Here is a 24,306-nt window from a genome sequence, read left to right on the forward strand (position 1 = left end):
AAGGCCTAGGTGTGAAATGCACGGCCCGCCACTGAGTTAAACACAGTCTGAGGATTTCCTCAAGTTTCAATTTAATTCTTTGAAAAAAAATATATATATATATATTGTGGTTTTTTTTCTTGTAATTCTGTCAAAAAATACTTTTTTTTAATAAGGGAAAAAAGGCAATAGCCTCTCAAAAAGGAGTTGTTCTCACCATGTTGTTAAACTTCATTCAAAGCACTTTTGCATTTAAATAGTGTCACTCATCCATATATTTCTAATAAGATGCTTATTTTTTATTTTAACAAGTCAAAATAAATACGTTTTGTAAATGTGTATTTTATTTTGAAGGCCAGCCTACTCCCATGTGAGACCTAATTGACTTGAAACATCAAATTCTGCTATTTGGAGCCACATTGTGTCGCCAAACACACAAAATTTGGTTCGTTAGGTTGGTAATAAATTTAAAGCAAAATTTATACTCCTGTGTCAACATTTAGACATTTTGCAAACAAATATTCTTTAGTAAACTTCCTTAACATGTAAAAAAATTCCACCAAAAATTTAGAAGTATAGACAGGAGCTTTGAATTTTAAAATAAAATGCTAAATAAATTAGAGAATGCATTTATCTGACAACAACCAGTAAAAAAAGCTCTAGTCTGTGACCCAAAACAGCAAAAAAAAAAAGAAAAAAAAAACAGACGAGTAAAAGCATGAATGCAAAGGAAGACATCTTTTATTTTCTGTCACACAGAACTTATAAAATATAAACTTGGTATTGATGTACGAGATGATAAAGTCATTCTCTCTGCCGTACATTAAAGCACACAGATCAGCGACATTTGTACCAAATACAGCACATATATATATTTGTCAGGTGATTTATAGGGTTAAAAAATGACATTTTATTTTATGTCGGCTTAGAATAAAATACCACAGTGTCATCCCTGAAAGTAGAACAAAAGTTGTGTTATAATTCTCTAAGAAAGTTCAGAAACTCAAGCTTTTTAAACAAAACAAAACAAAGAAAACATCAATGATGACACATGTGCGATTTTGTGCAAAATATCATGCGTTAAGTGTTAATTATGTTGTAGATTGTAGAGCGTAAAACAGAACCACATATTTAAAATGACATTGCCTAATTTTAAGGCACTTTGAAAGTGTCATCTGTTGTGAATGAGGATTAAAACTTGGCTTTAATGACGGAAATAAATGTGGTTTGAGTGTAAAACCTGAATGAAGACGATTTATGTGCAGGTTTCCACTCATTTTCCCAGAAACAGTTGAACTTTCTAATACTGCAGGAAGACTAGAAATGCCTCAGTACAAACAGAAGGTTGCACACTACAAAAATAGTATTTCATTTCTAAAGTAATATTACAGAAAACATGAATGTTTTAGAAAAAGCCCCATGAAAGTTCCATGTTTTTTCTTTGGGTGGTAACATCTAAAGGACAGATTGTGTTTGTTTACGGAGCACCAACTTTAGAAATGTCCTTAAATCTTTATATTCTCACACAGTCGACGGTTTATTTTCCTAAAAAGCACACTGGTAGTGTTCAGTGATTGTCAATGCCGGATTTTGCAGCAAATAGAAAAAAAAAAACAGCAAATATAATCACAGAAATAGAACAAAATCAGGAACTTTACTGAAATTAAAGTCTTTAAACTACTTTGTAAATAAAAGGAAAATCTAAAAAAAAGGATTTACTTGGGAAACATTTAAAAAGACTAAACACAGACTCCTTTGACATTAAAACAATTCCTAAATGTTGCTAAACAAGAGGAGGAATCTGTGGATTGTGGAGATGTCGGTTTCTCTGCTGCAGACATCTTGACCTCTTCTGCTGCTGCTGCTGCTGCTGGTGGTGGTGGTGGGGGGGGCCCTCAGGGACAGTCACTCCCATCATAGATGACGGGCTTCTCCATGGTCAGGTGATAAAACACTTTCTTAGCGACAAACCTGTTCAAAAGAGGCTCTGATCAATAAGATGTGAAATACTGATGAAGAGTTTTAAAGCTGCAGCCACGTCTGTCCTTACGGGAGGATACGGCGCTCAGTAAGGAGTCGCCACTCACACCTCACTAACAAAGGCCTCCAGCTCTGTTCCTCGTGAGCTACTGACCCGCTTCAGTCATTCCTGCTCACCTGGATCAGGTGAGTTCAGTCAATCAGAAACTGGGCTGATTCAATCCAACTAAGCAGGAATTACTGAAGCAGGGTGAGCTGAATAAAAAGCAGAGTGATAGCTCACGAGAAACAGGGTCAGAGATCTCTGAAGGATAAACAGCATTACCCAGACGTCAGAACTGTGTGGAAATTCCACTATACTTTTGTTTTTCCTGACACACACAACAATGGTACGTCCTGTTTTCATGACCTCATTAAGGTACAAGCGAACTACAACACCCACCTGCCCCATAACCCTTTAATGCCCACTGAAGAGAAATTCAGACATTTCACTCCAATGAAAAAAGGGTTTGGGGATTTTTATCACCATTTTTCTAAATTGCAGTCTTGAGTCTTGGTTCTATTTGTGACAGTAAACTGGAAGGTTTCATTCATCGTGAGCCGAGAGAGCACGTGGGAGTTGGGTCGATCCTACCGTGAGAAGGAGTTGTCGAAGATGAGGCTGTAGAGGCCCGGGGCCCGCACCTTCAGCTGTCCCTGGACGGTTTCTTTATGGGAATTACAGCGAGTCAGCGGAATGAGGACCTGAGAGCGAAACCAAAACACTTCTTACAGAAAGTCCACCGGGAAGTGTCACGAATCCTCCTCTGTGTGGGATGATCTGGTAGATCTATCCGGCCCTCCAGATCATTTCATTTTATTCTCATTAACTTGTATAATTTTGACTAAATATATTTTTATGGAGAGTCAAATATTGAAAGTTATTGAAGGTTTAGGGTTTCCGGAATAATATTCCTGCCTTTTTATTATTCATAATTATGTTAAAGAGTTAAAGTTTTAAAAACGGGTATTCTGCTAACTTTTTGAAATAATTTGGCATTTACTAAGATTTAAGCTAATATTTACAAATAGTTCAGCTACATGCTAGCTGTTTAGCCTAATTTAGGCTTTTTAAAAGTTCTTTTAGGCTATTTTGGAGTTTAGAAAATATTTTAACTACATGCTGTTATGTCTAACTGAGGCCTTTTTTTTTTTTTTTTACATTTTTTAAGCTATTTTGGCATTTAGCCAATATTTTATCTGGCTATCAGCTTTAGCGTTTTCACCTATCAGCTTCAGCAGCCAAATTCAGCTTCCAGCATTCACACCAGCATTATCACAGGTAATGTTATATATCTGGTTCATAATTATGTTAAAAAGTTACAGTTTTAAAAATGTAGTTTTGAAGTGTTTCATGTTTGTCCTGTTCGACCTCAGGTGTGTTTTGGATTTTGGCCCCCTGTACGATTGAGTTTGACACTCCTGGTTTAAACTTTGTTTCCCAATTAAATAAATGACACAACAGGAAATGAAAGTTGTAAGTTGAGGATATGAGATGACAGCTAAATGGTTCTAAACCTGCGATGTGGAAACTCTTTATTAAAGTGAATTTTGTCAGAAAATAAAAGATCATAGTCTTTGTCTGGAGGCCACACGGTTTTGTCTAATTCTAACTGATCGTCTTCTTTGAGCTTCAAATCCTTTTTTCCTTCAAGTCCTGGAAAGTGTTTTATATTATTAAAAAAATCCTTTGATCTATAATTTAGGAACTTTGCTTGTGACAGAAACTGACTTCAGAGCAGCTGATCTCCAGGGCTCAGGGCCGGTTAGAAAAGGATTTTTAATAATCTGCATGCATAAAGGAAGCGGGCGCCGCTCTACCTTGGACTGCTCCACCTGAGCGTCCCAGGACTCCCGGTAGACCACGCTGAAGGAGATGCTCTTGGGCTCCGAGGAGAACATCCAGCTGATGGTGGGCCCACAGTCGCTCACGGCGACGGTGATGACGCTGTAGCAGCTGGACTTGATGAACAGCTCCCTGGAACCGTCCCCAAACTGAGAGATGTCTTCAGTATTCAGAGGGACGGTCATGCTGGAACCACAGATTTAAATTCGGGGAGCGTGAGGGACTCATTAATGCGAGCGGCTCATTGAAGATGCATCTAAGAGGGATGAAAGACTCACGTGACTTCTCCTGATTTAAGAAGGTTAATCTCAGAGTCCTGAACGGAGGGAACATGCTCCTCATCAGGGGTCACATCTCTGCAACACAAGGAAATCCACGGAGGCTTCTTATGAAACCAAAAGACACAATCAAAGTGCTCAAGTGTGTCCTTCACTTTGAGTCGCTGAGACAGCAGCATACTGATGCTCTTCTTTAAATCTCTCCAGGAAAATGAAATAAAACCACGCAGGAGGAAAGGTGGGATTTGATCTGCAGGACGTCATGGTCCACAAGATCCCATCTTCTCTGTGGAAATCCTGAGGCTGCATCCAGGTCAGCTACGTCACTCAAAGTCACGTTAACAGTCAACAAACTAATCAACATGTTTTTGCATTCAAATACAAAAAACCCAAGCTAAAGTCACACCAGGCAGCCCAAAAAAATAAGAATTTCTCTCCTAAGATCACTGCTGTCTATTTGACATTTTTCTTGGAATTGTTTTTTTTTCCAGCTTTTTCCTTTTAAAAAAAAAACTTTATTATTCTTGTGAAAAATAATAAAACAATTTTTTTGGGCGGAGTTTGATCCAGCTGGAATCCAGGTCGGCCGCTCACAGGTGGGGGCGTGTCTGTCTTCTCTGAACAGTTGCCTCACGCGGCGTCGGGGGCGGGACTTTCACGGAGAACCGTGGCGTTTCTGCAATTTTTAGACTCATATCGGAAAACTCATTTGGGTCCCATCCCAAAATAAAATGGTTGGTTTCCTCTTTGGATTTCCAATTGTTTTTTTAAAATAAAAGATATTTTATAAAAAAAACTAAAAAATCCCATATTATCTGTTTAATTTAATGAAATCTCAAACACAGAATGTAAAAAAAAAAGTTTACGTTTAGCCTCAGAACACCTGAGATGTAGAACACCTGAGCCGTAGAACACCTGAGCCGTAGAACACCTGAGCCTCAGAACACCTGAGCTGCAGAACACCTGAGCAGTAGAACACCTGAGCCGTAGAACACCTGAGCCGTAGAACACCTGAGCCGTAGAACACCTGAGCCGCAGAACACCTGAGCTGTAGAACACCTGAGCCTCAGAACACCTGAGCCGCAGAACACCTGAGCCGTAGAACACCTGAGCTGTAGAACACCTGAGCCGTAGAACACCTGAGCCTCAGAACACCTGAGCTGTAGAACACCTGAGCGTATCCAGACTAAACTGAACAGGTGAATTCATGGGGACACTCACGTCTCCAGAGCTCCCTGATGGCGCCGCTCTGGTTCTCCCTCCGACCCCCCTGTGGTCTGCGAGGCGGCGTCGCTGTCGTAGACGCCGTTCACCTCCTCCTCCGTGATGATGTCAAACGCTCCATCATCTGATCGGTCGCTGGAGTCTGCAGCTGAGGACAAGAAATACGTTAAAAAGTAAAGAATTAAAAAAGGAAATGTGTTTAAATTACATCATCTGATCTTAAAACTTTGAACATTTCTGACAAAAGTTTGATTTCCATTTCTATAAATCAACATCGGTTCTATTTAAAGAAAAAATAAGTACAAAAAGGAAAGTAAATTCTTTATTTTTTTTAGTATTTGTTCACTGATTGTTAAAAAACAAACAACCTGTTTTACATTTTTTTCCTAAAATTTAGGATTTAAACACAAAAAAATCTGTTTTATGTGACATAAGAAGTATCAATGTGGCCTTTCATGTGTAGACAGCACAGATCTCTCAGACAAACATTCAAATATGAGTTTTCTATTGATTTTACAGATTAAAATGACGTAAAAAAAAACAGCTTTTAGATCAGACATGAGGGCAAACAGGCTGCTGGCTAGCAAAGATGAAAATCAGGATTAAAATGAATTTTATGATGAAATAAATGAATGTTGAATGGTGATGTGCATTAGTTTGACTTTCTGGATGTTCTCAAGACAGAAAATGAACTTTTGAAGATTTTATCAAAGATATTTAACCTTCAGAGACGGTATCGGTCGTGTGATGAGGACTTCCACATTCCCCGAATGGAACTAAATTGTTTTCGAGAGAACAGCGTGACATTATGAGAGTTATTTACATCTCCATGATGCGTGTGTAGAAGGAAAGGAGGACGTGCGGCATGACCAGATAGGGATTTCAGTGTTAAAAAGTGAAGTGTTTCTGTAGCTGATATGATAATGACACATTCAGTTTTTATTCTGCTTCCTGAAAACTTTCTTCCCTTTTTGAGCAGAAATGTGAAAAGAAAGTGTTTTAACTTTTACTGAACCATTAGACGAGAGAGGACAGAAACATTACTACCAGCGCAGTATAAAAATGCAGATTTCTGGGCTACGTTTCAATCGTTTGTTCTGTATTCTGGCCTGCTGTAAAGTTCTTGAATCGTTTCGCCTTTCCAGTGATTGTGGGCGGGCTCATATAAGAAAGGGTGGGGTTGTGAGGGTGGGCGGAGCTTCAGTGACAATACAAAAAGCTGAGCGAGTGAAAGTTTGTCTGAACTTTAAAGCAAAATATTGTAATTTAGCGACCTGATGGATAAGAGTGACTTAGCCGTGTTCAAGCTCTCCTTCAAATCAACCACTGATATTTATTACTGGATCGGAAATCACGTGACGTACGGCGTCACACACATGGAGGAGGTCTGAATAAGTACGAAAAGAACCACAAAAGGGGACGCAATGTTTTGCAATCAACTTCAACAAACATATCTGAGGGAGAGGAATCATCACAGGACAGAATCACATTTTAATAAAGAGAAATCAGGCTCAGAATTGTGAAGTTTATGCTAAAGTGGGTGCTAGCGATTCGTGAGTAGCATGCTAGCTTGGTTTGTTTTTATTAATGTTTCATGCTTTAAAACATGGCGGATGTTATTCGCACAAAAACTGATGGAAATTCATGTTGGGAACACATAATATGTGTGGACAAGAAGCACATCTGTGCTAGCAAAACAGCACATAGCTGCTTTAAGAGCCTCTGAGGCTGAATCTTGTTGTCGGCCGCATTAATTATGTTTTTGGTAAAAAAAGCAAAGGTGAATTCGCACATAATTTTCTAAATTATGTGCAAAATCATGTGAATCATCATTATTTTGGCCATATCGCCCAGTTCTAGTGTCCTATATCAGCTAAAGATCCCAGCTGGAGGATATATTCTCAAAGTATGATGAAATCGTCTGTTTGAAGGTAAATTCTGGAGCAATTGAGATTTATTTACCATGTATGTAATCCAAAAATAATAAAAGTTGTAGTTTCGTTTGAAAATGTGGTAAAGGGTGATTTTTTTTAGGCACTTTAAGGTGTTTTTAATAGGGAAAGGACTTGAACATCATCAATCTCCCTCCTTTCTGGGTTTGGGTGACGAGCATTTACAAGTTCAGTTCTATAGGTTTTAGCATGGAGACAAAATAAAAAATCATGTATATTTAGAAGCTAATAATTTGACAGCAGTGCATCATCTGTAGCAGTATTTATAGATTCATTTTTATAGATAATAAAAATTAAAATATACCACAAGATCAATGATTTTCTAGGCTTTAATTCGAGCCATGTTTTGTGAAAATGGTTTAGAAATGAGGGAGCTAGCCTGATATTTGTGGTTCATGTCTTCCTGTCCTCCATGGAAACAGCAGCGTTCTGCTGCCACGACTCAATCTTGGCGATGGCGCCTGACCGCGCACGTGAATAGGCAAGGGCCAATCCAGTAATATTTATCAATCCTCACAACTAAACATTTTGGGGATTTTTGAAGCAGAATGGTACCCATCCCAGATTTTGCCCCCCTCACCTGTTACCCTGGGGGTGGGTCTGCATGGCTCTGACTCAGGAACGGGGGGAGAAGACGCCCCATCGGAGGAGCTCACCTCCGCCTGAGCGGACCTCTCCCCCACAGCGCCGTCCTGCGTGTAACAGTCCTTGCAGCAGCGCTCCTTCTTCCCGCTCTGCTTGACATAGTAGTTGCTGCAGTAGTAGCAGAAGATGCGACCGCAGAGCCTAGAAGATCAAAAATGCATGTTGGGTGTTAATCGACATTAGACCGGCGCCCAGACTGGACCCAGAAAAGACGGACTTGAACTGAGAGCCCACCTGCAGTGATGTCTGCGCAGCCACCAGGTGAACTGACCCCGACAGCCGAGGCAGTGCGTGGCCTCGTTGTCCACCAGCCACCAGCGCTCCTCCGCTCGCAGCTTCTGCTCAAACTCCAAGGCGTCCGACTTCTGCCACAGAGCGTCTTTGTCCCTGAAGGGTTTCCAGAAAGAGTTCAGAGCCAGTCGGTGGGATTTCTGATGATTTATTAACATGTGGGGCTTTAGAAGGCTGGAGGGAGGATTTACCGTAAACATTTAACGTGTCTGGAAACTGAGGAAACGTCATGTTAACTGATCTGTACCAGAATACTGAAACCATTAACAAAGATTTAAAAACCTGTTTTTTAAGATATTTACACAGGTTTAAACTTTCTTTTTCTCTATCAGAGAATAAGAAATGCGAACGGCGGCTCATTTGACTGGAGTAGCGGATTATAAATCTACAAAGCTCCTCACTTCCTCGACCGAGCTGACCTCCAGCTCACAAAGAAACTGCTGTAGATTTACGCCAGCGAGACACAGAGGATCCATAATAGACGGGGAGGGGGGCGGGCATGTCTGTGAGCGTGAAGGAGCAGGTCCGCTCAGCTCCAAAAGCCACGCCCCCCCAGAGGAGATTTTTGAAAGAGACTTCACATCAACATGAAAAGTGTCTTTTTAAGACATTTAGGTTGTGGGATTTATGGGGAAAAAACTACATAATTATGATTAAAACACTACTGGGAACGTTTTTTTATTTTTATTTTTTTAATTTAATTGCTGTAGGGATTTGCTCAAAATGCAAAAACCTATTTTCAAAATGTTACATTTGCTTACAAACTGGACATTTTGCTATAGAACAATGAAAGAGCGCTGAAGTTGACCTACATTTCTGAAAAAAATGTTGTAAAATTGATTGAAAATCCCTAATACCTGCTAATTTTGAAAAAAAAACCAGTTTGTTGCTTAAATATGAGCTAAGCTCCAAATTAGCCTAAAATTTCTCAGAAGACTAAATGAGTCAAAAACATTAGCATATTGCTAATAGAAGCTACGAATAATTGTTAGTTTAGATTTTAAGAGTATTTATTAAAATGGACCAACTTGTACAAAGATTCCTATTTTCTTTACATTTTTTTCTAAAATGAGTCATTTCCACTTATTAAACTAGTTTTTATAATCAAAATAAATTACAATTTGATTAATAAAAACTACAGAAACATACATAATTTTCTCAGAACTAGTAAAATATACGTATTATTGGACTGTATAACATTTAATTTGAAGTAATTCTATCAGTTAGCTCGTGTTTCCCTTTTTAAATGTTTTTGTGGAACTCCTCGTTTCTAGATTTCGTTATCTCACCACCAGATTTTTCTTTTCTTTTCCTAATTAGGCTGCTTCGTTTCTGGAGTCCACAGAGCCTTAAGAAACGTCCTATTTCCTCAAAGATGCAGCTGTAAAAACATTGATTCTTCAGTCTAAAAGGAGGAGAGCAGATCTGTTTCTGTCTTATCCCTCAGAGAGCTCTAACATCAGCGCCGTCTCCAACAATCAGGCAGAAACTAGATGCTTCACGAGCTTCTCACCTGTCCTTCCTTTTTACACCTGATCTCAGCAGGTTGTCCCACAAATGTTTTCCAGAAACACTTCCAGCCGCTCATCCTCCAGAGAGAACTTCAGATCGTACCTGATCAGCTCGATGAGCCGCTCCTCCAGAATGGCTTTGGTTCTGTTCAGGTCCTCGATCTCCGCCGTCATCTTCAGCTGCTGGTTCTGCCGCTCAGCTTCTGTCGTCTTCAGCTTCTGCTTCAGCTCCTCGCACATCTCCCTCGCAGCAGCGTGGGCCTCCTCAGCGCTGAGGAGAAGAGAAAACCCGGAACGTTTCCCCGAAGTCTTTTAGGAGAACCGTGGAAGCAGCAGCGATCAAAGGCCGCACCTGGAGACGGCGTTTCTCAGCTGATCGATCTCGCCGTCGCTCTCGCGTAAGGACGCTTCGGTCTTGGTGATGTGAGCGTCTTTCTCACCAACGAGCTGCAAGAATTCTTCATTTACGGCCTTTAAAAAGACAACAACAAACAAGTCAGACAACAAAAATATCACTTTATGACAGTAAATTCATTTGGAGGTCAATCAAATGAAATGATTTAAATAGAACTGATTGTTCACTTTTAAAAACCAGGTCAAGTCTCTTTGGAATAAAACAACACTAAAACTGAGTCTTAAGATCCTTTTTCCAATAAGATTATATTATTTTCTATCTTAAAAGAAAAACAAAGACACTTTTTTTTATTAGAAAAGTAATTTTAGTTTAAGAAAAAAATTTTCTTTAAAAGAAGAATTCTTGGTGAGACCAATTGTTTCTTACTCTATTGGCACATTTTAAGACAAACTTATAAAATTCTATGATTTTTTTACTTATTTCTTATTTTTGAATTTAAATATATATTTAAAATATAAATTTAAAAATAATCTAAATGGATGAAAACATGAAGCTCTATGACCTCAAAACTAGTTCAGAACTTCACATCAACAGCACAACTCTGACAGAAAAAAGAATCTCTATTACACATTTTAAATCATATGACAGAGTATTAGAGCTACCAAAAAAATACCATGAGTTTTTCCTCATAAATTTACATCTTTTAATCTCGTGATTTTACGACTTTTAATCTCGTAAATGTTTGTTTGTAAACTAGCTCTAATATTCTGTTGTACAATTAAACATTTTGACCTAAACTGCAGTGAATTTTTGATTCCCTCAAAGAAATTGTAACCCCAATCCTTTAAACTATTGATAAAAGTCAGCAAGACCGTGTTCACCTGATTTGTTGCTTTGCTTCAAGAAATGTCTTAATTAAGCAAAAATAATATATATATATAAATGGAAATTGCTTGAATATATCTAAGAGGATTAAACCACATATAAAATAATTTTCTTTCTTTAGTCAGTGTTTTAAAGCAGCCAGGTGACACATTTGTTAGTTTGGGTCAACTTGGATTATTGTCTTGCAGCTTGACAGACTCTTAAATACAATTTGTAGTTTAGAAATCATATTCTGGAATGTTGAAGTTCTTGCCTCCAAAAGAAAATCCAAAACATCCTTTAGTCATGAGCGTGAAGATTTCCTTCATCCTGCACCGTTTGACCACCACCAACATTTCAAACAGAACTTCTGTTCATTCAGTTTCGTGCTCAGAGCAGAAACTGACCTCCAGCTGAGAGACTTTAGAACCCAGACTCTCCAGGCGGCTCAGTTCCTCCTGCAGCTGAACTTTCGTTTTCTCCAACTGCTCACTGACACTCTGGAGAAAAAGGAAGAGAAGAACGTCAAACTGCAGCCTTCAAAGGGGATTTTGGATTTTTTTCCTTGCCGATACTTTAGGTAATATGGTGAAACACAGAGGCTTCAGTTCAGATGTTGACATTTTGATGCTGCAGTAAGAAATCCTCATCAGGTCTGAAGTTCAATTCAAGTCTCACAGAAAACGAGCGTTTGTTGCTAAGTTACCAACATCCGTCAGCTTTTCTAGCAGGGAAAACACTTGATAGTGACCGAAAGACGGAATATTTTGGGTAATCTGATGATAATTGTGTAGAACAGAAGCCACACGTTCATAATTTCTCATGCCAATGATAAATGAAGCCAGCCATCCAGCACAAACTGAAAAGCTCAGAGTCAATCAGGAGGAACTGTGAGTGTGGTCAACATAGAAGAACGTGGACGAACACCAGCAGCTGTAATTGGGTTGAGCTGAAATAACCTTCAGGAAGATGTGACCCAAACAGAACAAGAGGGAAGCTACCCGACCCCCCCTGAACACACAGGAGTGGCAGCCTCTGGAATTACTCAGGACCTTCATCGGTCAGGAGTTCCTCAGCAGGCTCCAAATCAACCCCCCAGCGCCGTCCCAGAGAGGCTGAGCAAATGTGGCGTGTCATCAGCGATGCTCAGCAAGTTCTGAGGTGTCCTCGCCAATTCCATCAGCGCCGCGTGGCAGCTGCACGCAGGCCTGGAGCGAGGGCACGAGCGCAGCAGGACTCCTCCCCCCCGCCCTTAGTGACAGGGTCAGCGGGGGGGCGTGACACGGCGGAGCTTCATTCTGCTTCGGTTTCGCTGAAGCGACAGAAGTTTGACCTCCAGACGACCGAGAAGTGGCTTCTTCCCACAGACGAACGCACTCCACATTCACACCAACCTGAAGTGAAGCTTCTGTGGGTTTGTGATGTCATCATTAAAGTTACAGCAACGCTGATGTCGTCATGGCAAAAAGAAGAAATCTTCAGGAAAGTTCATGGATTTCTCAATAGGATTGGAAAATATTTGTTCTGCACAGTAGTGCTGCAAAAAATGATTATATTAGCCGTCGACTAATCAGGTCATGAGGAACTAATGTAAAGCAGACATTATAACCATCATTAACTTTAAACTAAAAACTAGATATATAGCTAGTGTGAATGCTGTAGCTGAATTTGGCTGCTGAAGATGCTGAAGTTGATAGCTGAAAAACGCAGAAATTGATAGCTAAAAACGCTGATGCTGATAGCTGAAAACGCTAAAATTGATAGCCAGGTAAAATATTAGTTAAATGCCAAATTAGCCAAAAAAACTGAAAAAAGCCTAAATTATCCAAAATAGCCAACATGTAGCTGAAATATTAGCTAAGCTTCAAAATAGCCTAAAAAATGAAAAGAAAAAGCCTAAATTATCCAAAATAGCTCCCATGTGGCTGAAATATTATCTAAACTCCAAAACATTCTGAAAATCTTTAATAAATAGCAAAATAGTCCATAAATCTAGCAGAATGCCATTATAACTTTACGGTTTACTACACTCTGACTCCATATAATATAAAGTAACGACTAATCGACTGTTAAATTAGTCGTTGACTCGATTAGTCCAATATTTTGGCAGCCCTACTGTACAGATTCAAAATCCTAATAATTCCAAAATCCTTGATGGTAAAAGTTTAGATTAGATTTTATCACAGCAGGAGAAAACAGTTATGAAGATGTGGAAATGTGACTTTTCACATTGTTGTCTTCTTGTTTTTGTCTCAGAAAAAGAAACTTCTGGATCACTTCTGAGTTCCTTCACGACAGAAAGTTTAACTTAGTATTTTGTAGTGATAATTAAACATAAAACAGTCATTAAGATTCGGTCTATTCCAGGTTCTGCAACCTTCAACACACTCTTGGATTCCTGGAGGAAGTAACCTAATACTATAGTTCATAAGTTTTATACATGTACAGCATAAATAACACTAATAAGAGGACGTAGATACAGTTGGACTAGAGCTCACCTTCATCTGGACCTGATAGCTCATGTTCTCTGAGCTCATCTGGAACCGGACCGCCTCCACCTCTTCTTGACAGCTCTCTCTGATGTTTTGAACTTGGTTTTTCGCCTTTTCCAGTTGTTCCTGGAGCTCCTCGATGGCTCCTGGAAGCTTTTCCTTCTTTTCCAGCTCGCCTCGTAAAGCGTTGTTCTCCTGCTGCAGCTCCTCCCTGCACCTCCTCAGCTCCTCCACCTCCTTCTCCATCTCCTCGGTCGCAGCGGCGCTGCCGGCCCACAGCTCTGTGGCCTCCTCCTTCTCTGCGTTCAGCTTACAGACGGTCATGCCCAGCTCTGCCATCTCCGTGTTGGCTCGGTCCAGACTCTCGCGGGCCTCGCCGTTCTCCACTGCCAGCCTGCTGTTTTCAGCTTTCAGCGAGGAGAGCTGTTCTCGGAGGGCGGCGGCTTCCCGGTCGCGCTGCTCCATAAGCTCCTTTTCCGTCCTCTTTGCCTCCACGAGCTCGGCGACGTGCTGCTGATTGGCTGCTTCGGTTTGGGATTTGAGCTGCTCGGTCAGAGACCTGAGCTCGTCTCTCTGGGCCTCCGTCACCTCCAGCTGGGCTTGGAACTTCAGCTTCTCCTCCTCGGATCTCTGGACTTGCACCTTCAGCTCCAGGATTTCCGCTTGGAGCCTGGATACTTCGCCCATCCTGACCTCCAGCTGCTTTTCGGCCACGTTTAGCTGGGCGGCGACCGTTTGGTTGTCCCTGGCGTGAGCAGAATCCCTTTCCAGCCGCGACTTCTCCAACTCCCGATTTTCCGACGTGATTCTTTCAATCATCTCCGTCTGTTTTGCACATGTTGCCTCGGCGTTGGCTTTTGCCACCTGGAGCTCCTTCTCCCTCAGCTGCAGCTCCACAAAGTCCTTCTCTTGATTCTCTACTTGAGCCTGTTTGGCTTGAAGCTGTTCCTGAAACGTCGCTTCATTTTTCTGTAAACGCTCTTCCAACTCCTCCCTGTTTTTCCTTAAGTCTTCCTGCGTTCTCGTGAGAGCCGCCTGCATGGCGTCCTTCTCCCGTCGCAGGGTTTCGTTCTCCTCCTCCAGATGCTTCGCTGCCATCTCCGCACGCTGCAGACTCTCATCCAGCGCGCGGTTGTCTTCACGCAGCCGCCGCTCCTTTTCATCCTCAGTCATCTTGGTGTCTTCCAGCTGACCTCTGAGCTGCTTCTCAGAGGCCCTCAGAGCGGCCAGTTCGGCCTCCAGAGCTCGTAGGCTTGCGGTCATTTCCTTCCGCAGCTTCTCCTCTGATTCCAGCAGACTGTCGCGCTCCAGCTTGTATTTTTCATTTTTCGAGGTTTCTTCTTGGATCTTTTCTTTGCACTCAGCGACTGTAGTGATCAGTTTCTCCTTCTCGGAGGTTAACTCCAGCTGACGGGCTTCCAGCTGTTGCAGAGTCTCACTGCTGGAGTGAAGCTCTGCTTCTTTCCTCTGAAGCTTTTCTTGAAGTGCAGCTACTTCTGCCTCCAAAGACTCCTTCAAATCCCTCATGTTCTTCTGCAGGACCTCCACGTCTTCTCGGGCTTTCCTCTTCTCCCCCTGAAGCTCCCTCTGCAAGTTCCCCGCCTCTTCTTCTTTCATGGTCAGTTCCCTCTGGAACTGATCGCATTGCTCCTTCATTTTTTCCTCAAACTCTGCTCTAGCTTTAGTAAACGTTTGGAGTTTTACCTCCTCCTCTCTGACTCTAAAGTCTTCTTCCATTTTTTTTGTCTGCAGTTTTTTCTCCTCCAGCTCCGAGACGGCCTCCATCTTCCCTTCCTCTGCATCTTTCAGCCTGTCCAGCAGCTCGTGGATCTTCTGCGCTGAGTCGAAGTGCACGGCCGCCTGGAGACCCTTCTCGTTCAGAATCCCGTCTACCTTAGCCATGAGCTCCACGTTTTTCCCTTCTGCAGCCGTCAGCTTCTCCTGGAGGAAGGCGCTCCGAGCCTCCGAGGCTTTTCCCTGAGTTTTCAGCTCTTGCACTTCTCGAGCCAGAGCGTCGTTCGTCTCCTTCGCGGCCTTGAGTTTTTCCTGGTACTCCTCTTGGGCTGACAGCGACACGTCGAGCTGCCTCTGAAGCTCCTCGGTGACCCCCCTGAGCTCCGCAGCTTCCTCGCCAAGCTGCAGCACCTTCTCCATCAGCTCTCGCTGCTTGAGCTCGGACTGGTCCAGCTCCAGGCGGAGGCTGTCCACAGTGCCGACGTCCTCCATGCAGGCGGGCAGCGACTCGTTCAGGTCGTTCAGCAGACTCTGTCCGTGATCGAAGCTGGAGAGGAACTCGGACGCTTGCTGGAAGGAAAATGGAAAGAGGAGTGAGCCGTGCAAACATCTGATAAACTTCAAATGTAAAGACGAGCACCTGTGAGTAGCTACTGGCCAGACTGTTGATGCTTGAACTGCGACTGGGGGGTCTCCACGTGTGACCGGGGGAATTTAAACTTCCCAGTGTCCTCCTGAGGAACATCAAGATGTCTGTTTTGACTGTTTTATCATTTAAATCACTCACAAAGGATTGTTTTCTTCAAAATAGACAGTAAATAGCGCTATTTACTGTTTGCCCTGAATAAGTCTCACTGAATGTATTTATTTAGCACAAATCAAACATGCAACTTAAAACAATAAAATAGAAAGGAGAACAGAGGACACATGGGTTAAATAATTAACATTTTTAAAAAAGTTGCATTACCAGCGATAATGCTAGTGTGAATGTCTTTTGCTGAAAGTAGTTGCAGAAGATGCTGAAGCTTTTTGGTGAAAATGGTGACACAGTGTTTTATTTCTTAAAGGATCTGCTTAAAATGCAAAAGCTATTTGCAAAATGTTAAATTTCCTAAAAGACTGGTAATTGTGTTAAAGAACTATGAAAGAGCGCTGAAGTTGACCTAAATTTCTGAAAAATTTTGAGTAAAATTGCTTAAAAATCCCTAATGCTGCCAATTGAGCAAAAATATTTAGTGTGTTTCTTAAATGTTAGCTAAACTTCAAATTAGCCCCAAAAAAACTTAGTAGATTCCCAATTAGCCAAAAAAGCTAGCTTGTTGCTTAAATATTAGCTAAACTCCAAAATACCCTGAAGATTCCTCAGTAGGTCAAAAACGTTAGCATGTTGATATAATAGAAGCTAAACACTAAATTAGCCTTAAAAAAAAGTAAATAGCAAATTAGCCAAAAAAGCTAGCTTGTTGCTTAAATACTAGCTAAACTCTAAAATAGCCTACACTAAATAGGTCAAAAACGTTAGCATGTTGATAAAATAGAAGCTAAACACTAAATTAGCCTAAAAAAACAGTAAAAAGCAAATTAGCCAAAAACATTTTCATTTTGCTAAAATATTAGTTAAGCTCCACATTAGCATAAAAAACCTCACTAGATGCCAAATTAGGCCAAAAAAAAGCTAGCATGTTGCTTAACTAAACTCCAAAATAGCTTAAAAATCTTCAGTAAACTAAATGAGTCGAAAACGTTAGCATGTTGCTAAAATAGAAGCTAAACTCTAAATTAGCCAATAAAAAACACAATAGATAACAAAATATCCAAAAACGTTAGCATGTTGCTAAAATATTAGCTAAACTCCAAATTTTTTGAATATTACTATAAATGATGAAAACATATCCCATGAATATATTTAAAGAATTGTTGCTAATCTACTTAACATTTTGAAATTTGAAGACTTTCATTCATTTCCAGTGGACTTCATTAGCTTCCTAAGCAATGAATGTGCGGGGAATGGAAGAAGACTTTTAAGGACCACCCCCCGATAAAAGATGAAGAAAACAAACCATAGATAGAATTATAAAAGATAAAATATAACATATATCTATAAAACAGTAAAACAACATAGACCTTAAAAGTTTGACCTTATTCTACATGATTGTGAATCTGAATAGTACATTTAGAAATGAGCATGTTCCATGTATTTTGCTAAAAGTCTGTTTTTTGATCCTTTGTAAATTGATAAGGAGATGTTGTCCTTCAGCAGCTCTATTTGTGGTCCATTAAATCTCACTGAAATTGTTTTCAATTGCATTTATAGAGGCAGATGTCATTTGGGAGCTGGTCTGCTCGGATAAAACGGTGGATTCGCTGCTTGAAAGCAAAGCCTTCTTTTCAATCATGAACGGTCTGCCTCCAGGTTACCTTGCAAACGTTGGCCAGGACGCATCCAGGTCATGACCTCTGGGGGCCACGTCAAACTTCACCTGGTTGAGGTCGTACAGGTGGTTGACGATGTCGGCGTTGAGGTCGGGCTTCAGGAAGGGACTCCTTGCGTTGTACCAGTCGCTGTGAGAAGAGAAGCGGCGGTTTGGTCACAAAGAGGGAAAGAAAATTCTCTGCGTTTCAGTGAGAATCCTCTGCTGGTGGTTAAACTAGAGCTGACAAATTTATCACAATTAACTGATTACAGACATTTTGGTGCATTATTTTCTTTTATCGTGTTTATCTCATTCTTGCGTCTATTTTACTATGGGGTCAAATCAGCTTAAAGTGAACGAAAAAACTGATTGAAAACTTGAAAAACAGACATTGTAACTGGAAAAAACATTGGAAAATTTATATAAACTAAAAAAAAGGAAAATTTGAAAACAAGACATTGTAAATTTTGGAGAAAAAAACTTTAAATTTGAAAAAAAAAAAGTTTTGAAAAAATAAACAAAAATTTGAAAAAAAAAATATTTTTGGAAAATTAAAAAAAAAAACTGAAGACTTGAAATAAAGGAGTCATCTGTGCCCCCATGGGGAACATTTCCCAGTGGCAAATCATCACATCACCATTACCTCTTGGGGAGACATGGGATGCATTTTCGGGGAGCCAATGAGCTTAAAGCCCCGCCCCCATGTAAATTTAAGCTCGGCTCAGCAGTGAAAACTTGAAAATCAGAATTAAAACTGTAAACTGAGGACTAAAACTGAAGATTCAGAAAAAAAATGTAAATTAAAAAAAGCAGCTGTTACTAATGGATAATTTTTTTTAAGCAAAAATAATAGTTTTTTTTCCAAGTTTTCACTTTTTTTCAAAATTTCAATATTTATTTCAAGTTGAGTTTTTTTTTAATTAAAAAAAAAAAAATTTTTTTAATTTTCTTTTTTTTCCTTCAAATTTACAATGTCTCGTTTTCAAATCTTCAATTTTTTTAGTTTTGAAAATTTCAATTTTTTTTCTTCAGTTACAATTCTATTTTTTAAGTTTTCTTAATATTTGTTTTTTGTTCACTTTAAGCTGATCCTGATTTGACCCCATAGGTTACTTCCATGATAAACTGCAGAAGCATTTTATCCCGCTCATAACATCGTCATTTAAGATGAAAGCTGATTGTCATGAGAATACATTTTAAACACAGCATACTTTTAGAGGGAAAGCTCCCCTCTTAGCGCTTGTTTTGTCCAGATGATGAAGTAAAAATAAAAAAATCAGTAAAGTCTAAACATGACAACATCAGTGTAGAATCTAGTACATACGTTCAGTTGCTTCCATCGTTGATCTACTTTATTGTTTCTGCTACACTAAATAAACTTAAAAAAAAACAGAACTGCAGGACTAGATGTTGATCCAACATTAAAATACAACAAATATAGAAAATATTGTTTGCTCGGTTTTAAAGCTCTTCCTCTGTTTGTGTGAAAAAATGAAACACACTTTCAGCAGTTTTCATGAAAACAATCATTCTTTCATTTGTTTAAAGACGTTTTGGGAACTTCATGGTCAGAATTTGCAGAACTTGAGCTTTATTTTTTAAATGTCAAAGTGACAAAAAACAAATAAATAACTTTTTATTTTATTTAGAGAGAAGTGAAATGATCAAAAACGGGAAGAAAGCGCCACAATGAGAATTGTTTTGAACGAATCAGCAGACTACGACTTCACTTTTCATAGTTGTAGTTGGATGAGATAATGAACCATTTTGAATTTAAGAGGAGATCCGCCCTGAAACTCAGGTGTAAACGTTACCTGGTGACTCTCTGGTTTGTCAGGCATTGCTGCAGCGTGTCGGCCAGTCGCTGATGAACGAGGGAGTAGCGGATGAACGCCCGGCCTTTCCCCAGAGACGTTTTCAGCTGCAGCATCAGACGAACAAACAGCTTAAAGTCTCGGCATACATGTGGTTACATAATGTGTAAAATACGGTGAAAATACTTGAAATGTTGCCTGACGAAGCAACTTCTCTAAAAAAATAAATAAATAAAAATACTTTGTAAAATTCATCTTTATCTTTTCTGCTTCCCACAGGTAGATCACACCTGATCCAGGTAATCAGCAGTAGGTGGACACGGATAACCTTTAAAAACTTGAATTTTCGAGCCCTAAAGCTGTGGTCCCCCAACCCAGAACCGGTCCAAAGGACACTTGAAAAAAACATAATTTACATCCTTTCTTTCCGATTCTAAAGGAAGTTTTATTTTGGAAAACTACCGGATTCTGGTCACATGTCAAACATCCATCCACTACTTTCCTGAAGCGGCTGCAGCGACCATGATTAAAACCATTAAAACATTAAAAACATAAAACATTAAAACCACCATCATCGCAAAGTTCACAAAAACAAATTTATTTGGAAAGTTTCTTTTGGCAGGAAACAGAAGAAGAGCCTTCCATTTCAAAATAAAAGTAAAATAAAAAATAAAATAATATGCAATAATACAAAATAAAATAAAAAAATAAAATAAAACAAAATGCATTAAAAAGTTAAATAAAATAATGCAGAAAATTAAGGAACCGGCTGTTTAATGTTATAAGGATGATACTAATAAAACTGTTCAAATGGCGGATTAACATTTATTATAATAATTAGGTAACATCAGTTTTACCCAGTTTTTATCTGTCACACTTTAAAAGTGGTTGAGTTGAAGTTGCCGTTTGATCTTTTAGTTTCCACTTAAACGGTTGTGGGTTGAGGTGAAATCTAGATCACATTTTAATGGTTCCTACAGAAAATCTAGGGACCAAATAAAGTTTGAAGCAGCTGCAGATACTTGACAGAAGATGGAGATAAACTTTACCCTCAAATTTAAGGAAAACTGGAAACAAAAAAAGCAAACTTCAGCCTCATACCGGCCAGACGGTGAAACTATTGTTTGACCTTAAACTGGCCTGAAAAAGGTTGGAGAAACTGATCTGGAGAACCTGATTGGACAATCCTGGTTTGAGGTCATATATTAGAAAGATGCCAATTTATAATCTTCCAGGAGTGATCCAAACACCCTCAGCTGTATGTTCACATTGCATTGACAAAAGAACATCTTTCCCACCTCGCTGATGGACTTGACAAATCGGATTCCATCATTGGCTCCTTTGACTTTAGCCAGACAGTCATTAAAGTAATCCCAGTAGTCCTTCTTTGTACCCAGAAAGGTGCTTTTGATCTTCTGGTCAAACTGAAACACAGTTGGAGAGAAAAATGTCACATTTCCAAGGACGGAAAATGGCAAAAATTACACCTGAAGATGTACAATCATTACCAGGACGATCAATTATACTTTTCACTCGTATGTGAAGGGTAAATGAAAAATGTCAATTGATTATTTTTATCTTAAGCAGCACAATAACATTTTACAACAAAAATCTGACCTGAAGCAGGTATTCCAGTCTGTAGGAGAATTTGTGCAGGTTGGTGCTGTCATCTGTGATTGGCTCTTCACTCTCCTTATACTCTTCTGAAAGTTCTTCTACAGCCTCTGAAATAAAAAACAATCAAAAGTGAAGATAGTAAATGAAAGCAGAAACTTTTTTTCTAAAACAGAAAAGAGTTACATGAACAAAGACATTCCGATGATAAAGACATAGAAAGAAAACTGAGTTCAAATTTTCATTTCTGAGTATTTATTCAAATTGTTGTAAATCAGGAGCAGACGAGAAAATGCTGTTTGAAAAAGATCGTATTTAGGACGGAGAAAATGTGCTGCTTCCTGCTCCGCCCATTTCTGACGCATCCACCTGCAGACAAATAGATCCAGGGAAAATGACAGATTTGTGATTTGGGGTAAAGATTGCAAAATTATAATTAAAGTACACTTTGAAAATAGATTGATGATCGGCGTGGATCTTTAAAGCTCTAGAAGAACTACTGTTTACTAGATATTTAGCAAGTGTGAATGCTGTAAGCTGAATGTTACCGCTAAAAAAGCCAAAGCTGTTAGCGGAAAATGCTGAAGCTGAAAGATTGCTAAAATATTAGCTAAATGCCAAATTAGACAAAATACTGAAAACATTAGCAAAAAAAAAAAAACAGCTAGCATAATACTAAAATGTTAGATAAACTCAAAATTAAGCAAAAAAACTGGGAACATGTCTAAATTAGCAACAAAAAAAAACTAGCATAATGCAAAATTCTTAGCTGAACTCTAAATTGAGCAAAAAAACAAAAAAAAACTGGAAAGATGTTTAAATTAGCCAAAAACAGCTAGCATAATGCTATAATGTTAGCTACACTAAAAATCAACCAAAAATTTGGAAACATGTCTAAATTAAAAAAAAACACTTGCATAATGCTAAAATGTTAGCTGGAAACATGTCTAAATTAGCCAATAACAGCTAGCGTAATGCTATAATGTTAGCTAAACTCAAAATGCACAAAGTTTTTGAAGGATTTGAGCAATTTCAAATTAATTTCCAATGGGGGATATTGTGCTCAATATTTCAAAAACTGTGAAGTCAATGAATACCAAAAGTACAAGCAGTAATATCCTGAACGAGCTGAACGTCTTCATTCCAAGATTGATAAAATCACTGAAAGCGTGATTGATGTGTCGAAGTATGTATGAAAAGGAGCAAGAGAATCACGAATAGACTAGTTTCCACAGTAAAAGCCTAAAACACATTTGATGGCTGCTGCACACTCTTTGTTTTACTGCATGTCAACAGAAATTTCGAGCACGCCGTCACCTCAAAAACATACCGCCACAATGTCCAACTATTGGAGGAGTTGTAAAAGCTGGACAGATGTCACAGAGCTCCTCTCACTGTTCTTCCTCCATACATTCAGGAACTCCAACACCCTCACAGACGCCCAGAGGGATGCGGGCTTTAAGCCGACGTACCGTACAGATCTCTGATGATCCTCTGGAGCTGGCTCTCCCCAGCTGCAGCCATGGCTCCAACACTCTGTCCCTGACATCCAGGGGGTCACGTCCACTCTGCTGACTCAGATCGTCGACATCAGCCCTGAAACAAACGTGCCAACGTGAGGTCTTCTGCGCAGTTTTGAGAAGTTCCACTGTAGCACACTTCAGGAAACGATCTAAAGTAAAAGAAAAAAAAACTATCAATTTGTCCAAATGCAAAGAATAAAATAATTATTTACTTTTTTTTCCCTGATTTGACTTTTTTATAGTTTATTGTGATACATTTTCTTGCGACTACTAACAATAAATAAAGTAGATTTTTTGTTGGCTCTTGAAGATGTCATAAGGTACCAACTGAAAACAGTAATAACTTCAAAAAGATGTAAAGAACCGGATAAAGGAATCTACTGTATGTTTACAAAAAAAAGTTAAATAAATATGGGGTAAGATTACAGAATTTTCTCTATGTCAACTCAATTCCTAGCAATCAATTCAACTCTATTTGAAAATCATAACATTTAATGTATTTGATGAGTGTGTGAATCTATTAGAACAAGTTTATTTGTGATTAGGAGCAAATATGATGTGAAGAAAACCGTTTTTTTTTTTCAAATCGATTTAGGAATCAATATATTGAATAGACAATATCTGTTTATTTTTAGATATATTTTCTATGTTTATACTTGATTATTTAGTTGATTGTGAAAAAATAAGCAATAGAGCAGTCAGGAAAAGTCTTTTTCTAACAGCAGGTCGTGTTTACCAAGAAATAAAGACCAGAAAAGTTTGTAAATAGAACAAATAGGAGCAGTGTAGTCAAGCTTAATTCATAATTCCGAACAGACACATGTATATGCGGGTAAATAGCTGATTTTAAAGATATTTTAGCTTTTAAAAGCTGCAAAACTGGAGCGTTTAGGAAATAAAAGAACGAAAGTAAAGGGACAGAAACATTTCCACCGAAACAAAAACTAAAACAAATGTTTTTAACGCCCAACAGATGCTAAATATTCAGATTTAATTAAATTACCCTGCAAAACAATTACATTTTCAACAATAAATGTAAGTTTAGCTCAAAGCTAAATATAGTAGCGAACGTAAGTTAGCTTTAAACTGATGAATCCTCTCCAGGCTTTTCTATTTATCGATTCATAAAAGAATAAAGTCACTTTATCGAAGTTAAAATGCCAATTTAGCGACCTTAGCTTAAAAAAATCCGACTTTTACAGCTGTGGTGACCCCTTAGCGCTGTCATTTTATTAGAACAGACATTTTTAAATATACACGAAACCCCAAAAGAGCGCAACAATTTGACATTCGAACGTCCTATTAAAGTAAAATCGCAAGTAAAACATTTTCAAAACCTTTAAAAAGTGTTGCCATACTTTACTTTTCTGATTGAGCCAAATCCAAAACATTTAACTCCCACAAAGAGAGCAGACAAACTTGTTGAAAGTAGTTTGACTGACAGGACTCTGTCCACTGGCGAAGCGCTGTTACGAACGAGAACCAATGAGCGATAGGTATAGGAGCGGGGCGGGGCTTCAGTGGTTTGGTTGACTAAGCAGGACAAACAGTGGGGTCATGTGACGGATGACAGCTGGAGGAGAATCCCACATTCCTTTGTTTTGGTAAGACCAGAATATTTCATGGAGGATATTTTTTAAACAAATGTTTTTGGGTAATTTTTAATTTATAAACTAGATTTGCGTCTTTTTTAATATTCAAATTCAACTTTATTTGTATACCACTTTTTCTAGTCCAAAAAAGTTTAATAT

General features: G+C 39.1%; 1 protein-coding gene and 1 long non-coding RNA gene across 7 annotated transcripts; one reads left to right on the forward strand and one right to left on the reverse strand.

Moving 5' to 3' along the window:
* Positions 1 to 702: 702 nt before the first annotated feature.
* Positions 703 to 24,032, reverse strand: fyco1a (FYVE and coiled-coil domain autophagy adaptor 1a). Of its 6 annotated transcripts, none has more exons than XM_024278391.2 (18): positions 23,919 to 24,032; positions 22,505 to 22,628; positions 21,036 to 21,142; positions 20,717 to 20,842; positions 19,419 to 19,525; positions 17,609 to 17,752; positions 15,831 to 15,924; positions 13,463 to 15,760; positions 11,372 to 11,464; positions 10,098 to 10,216; positions 9,849 to 10,016; positions 8,178 to 8,330; positions 7,879 to 8,084; positions 5,344 to 5,494; positions 4,123 to 4,200; positions 3,820 to 4,030; positions 2,594 to 2,703; positions 703 to 1,950 (listed from the first exon to the last, which is right to left on the reverse strand). In XM_024278391.2, the coding sequence occupies exons 2-18, from the start codon at positions 22,554 to 22,556 to the stop codon at positions 1,875 to 1,877; spliced, it is 4,293 nt and encodes a 1,430-aa protein (XP_024134159.1). In that variant the 5' UTR covers positions 22,557 to 22,628; positions 23,919 to 24,032; the 3' UTR covers positions 703 to 1,874. The 6 variants fall into 6 exon arrangements, with proteins under 6 accessions (XP_024134159.1, XP_024134162.1, XP_024134160.1 ...); XM_024278394.2 differs by having other exon boundaries at positions 22,505 to 22,704; positions 23,919 to 24,009; XM_024278392.2 differs by having other exon boundaries at positions 23,914 to 24,006.
* LOC118598639 lies at positions 4,329 to 9,931 on the forward strand. Its single transcript, XR_004947698.1, has 2 exons — positions 4,329 to 4,435; positions 9,803 to 9,931. It is a non-coding gene; the product is annotated as an uncharacterized LOC118598639 (long non-coding RNA).
* Positions 24,033 to 24,306: the final 274 nt, after the last annotated feature.

This window comes from Oryzias melastigma, linkage group LG4 (assembly GCF_002922805.2).
Source record: "Oryzias melastigma strain HK-1 linkage group LG4, ASM292280v2, whole genome shotgun sequence".
NCBI classification, from domain to species: Eukaryota; Metazoa; Chordata; class Actinopteri; order Beloniformes; family Adrianichthyidae; genus Oryzias; species Oryzias melastigma.

What these genes read in the sequence shown, in the direction of transcription:
- fyco1a (XM_024278391.2), bottom strand. Translation starts at nt 22,556, where the DNA reads ATGGCTGCAGCTGGGGAGAGCCAGCTCCAGAGGATCATCAGAGATCTG. An exon ending in TGGCCAGTAGCTACTCACAG is followed by an intron (nt 15,761 to 15,830) that starts GTGCTCGTCTTT and finishes TTTTCCTTCCAG; the next exon opens with CAAGCGTCCGAGTTCCTCTC. An exon ending in TTCGACAACTCCTTCTCACG is followed by an intron (nt 1,951 to 2,593) that starts GTAGGATCGACC and finishes TCTTTTGAACAG; the next exon opens with GTTTGTCGCTAAGAAAGTGT.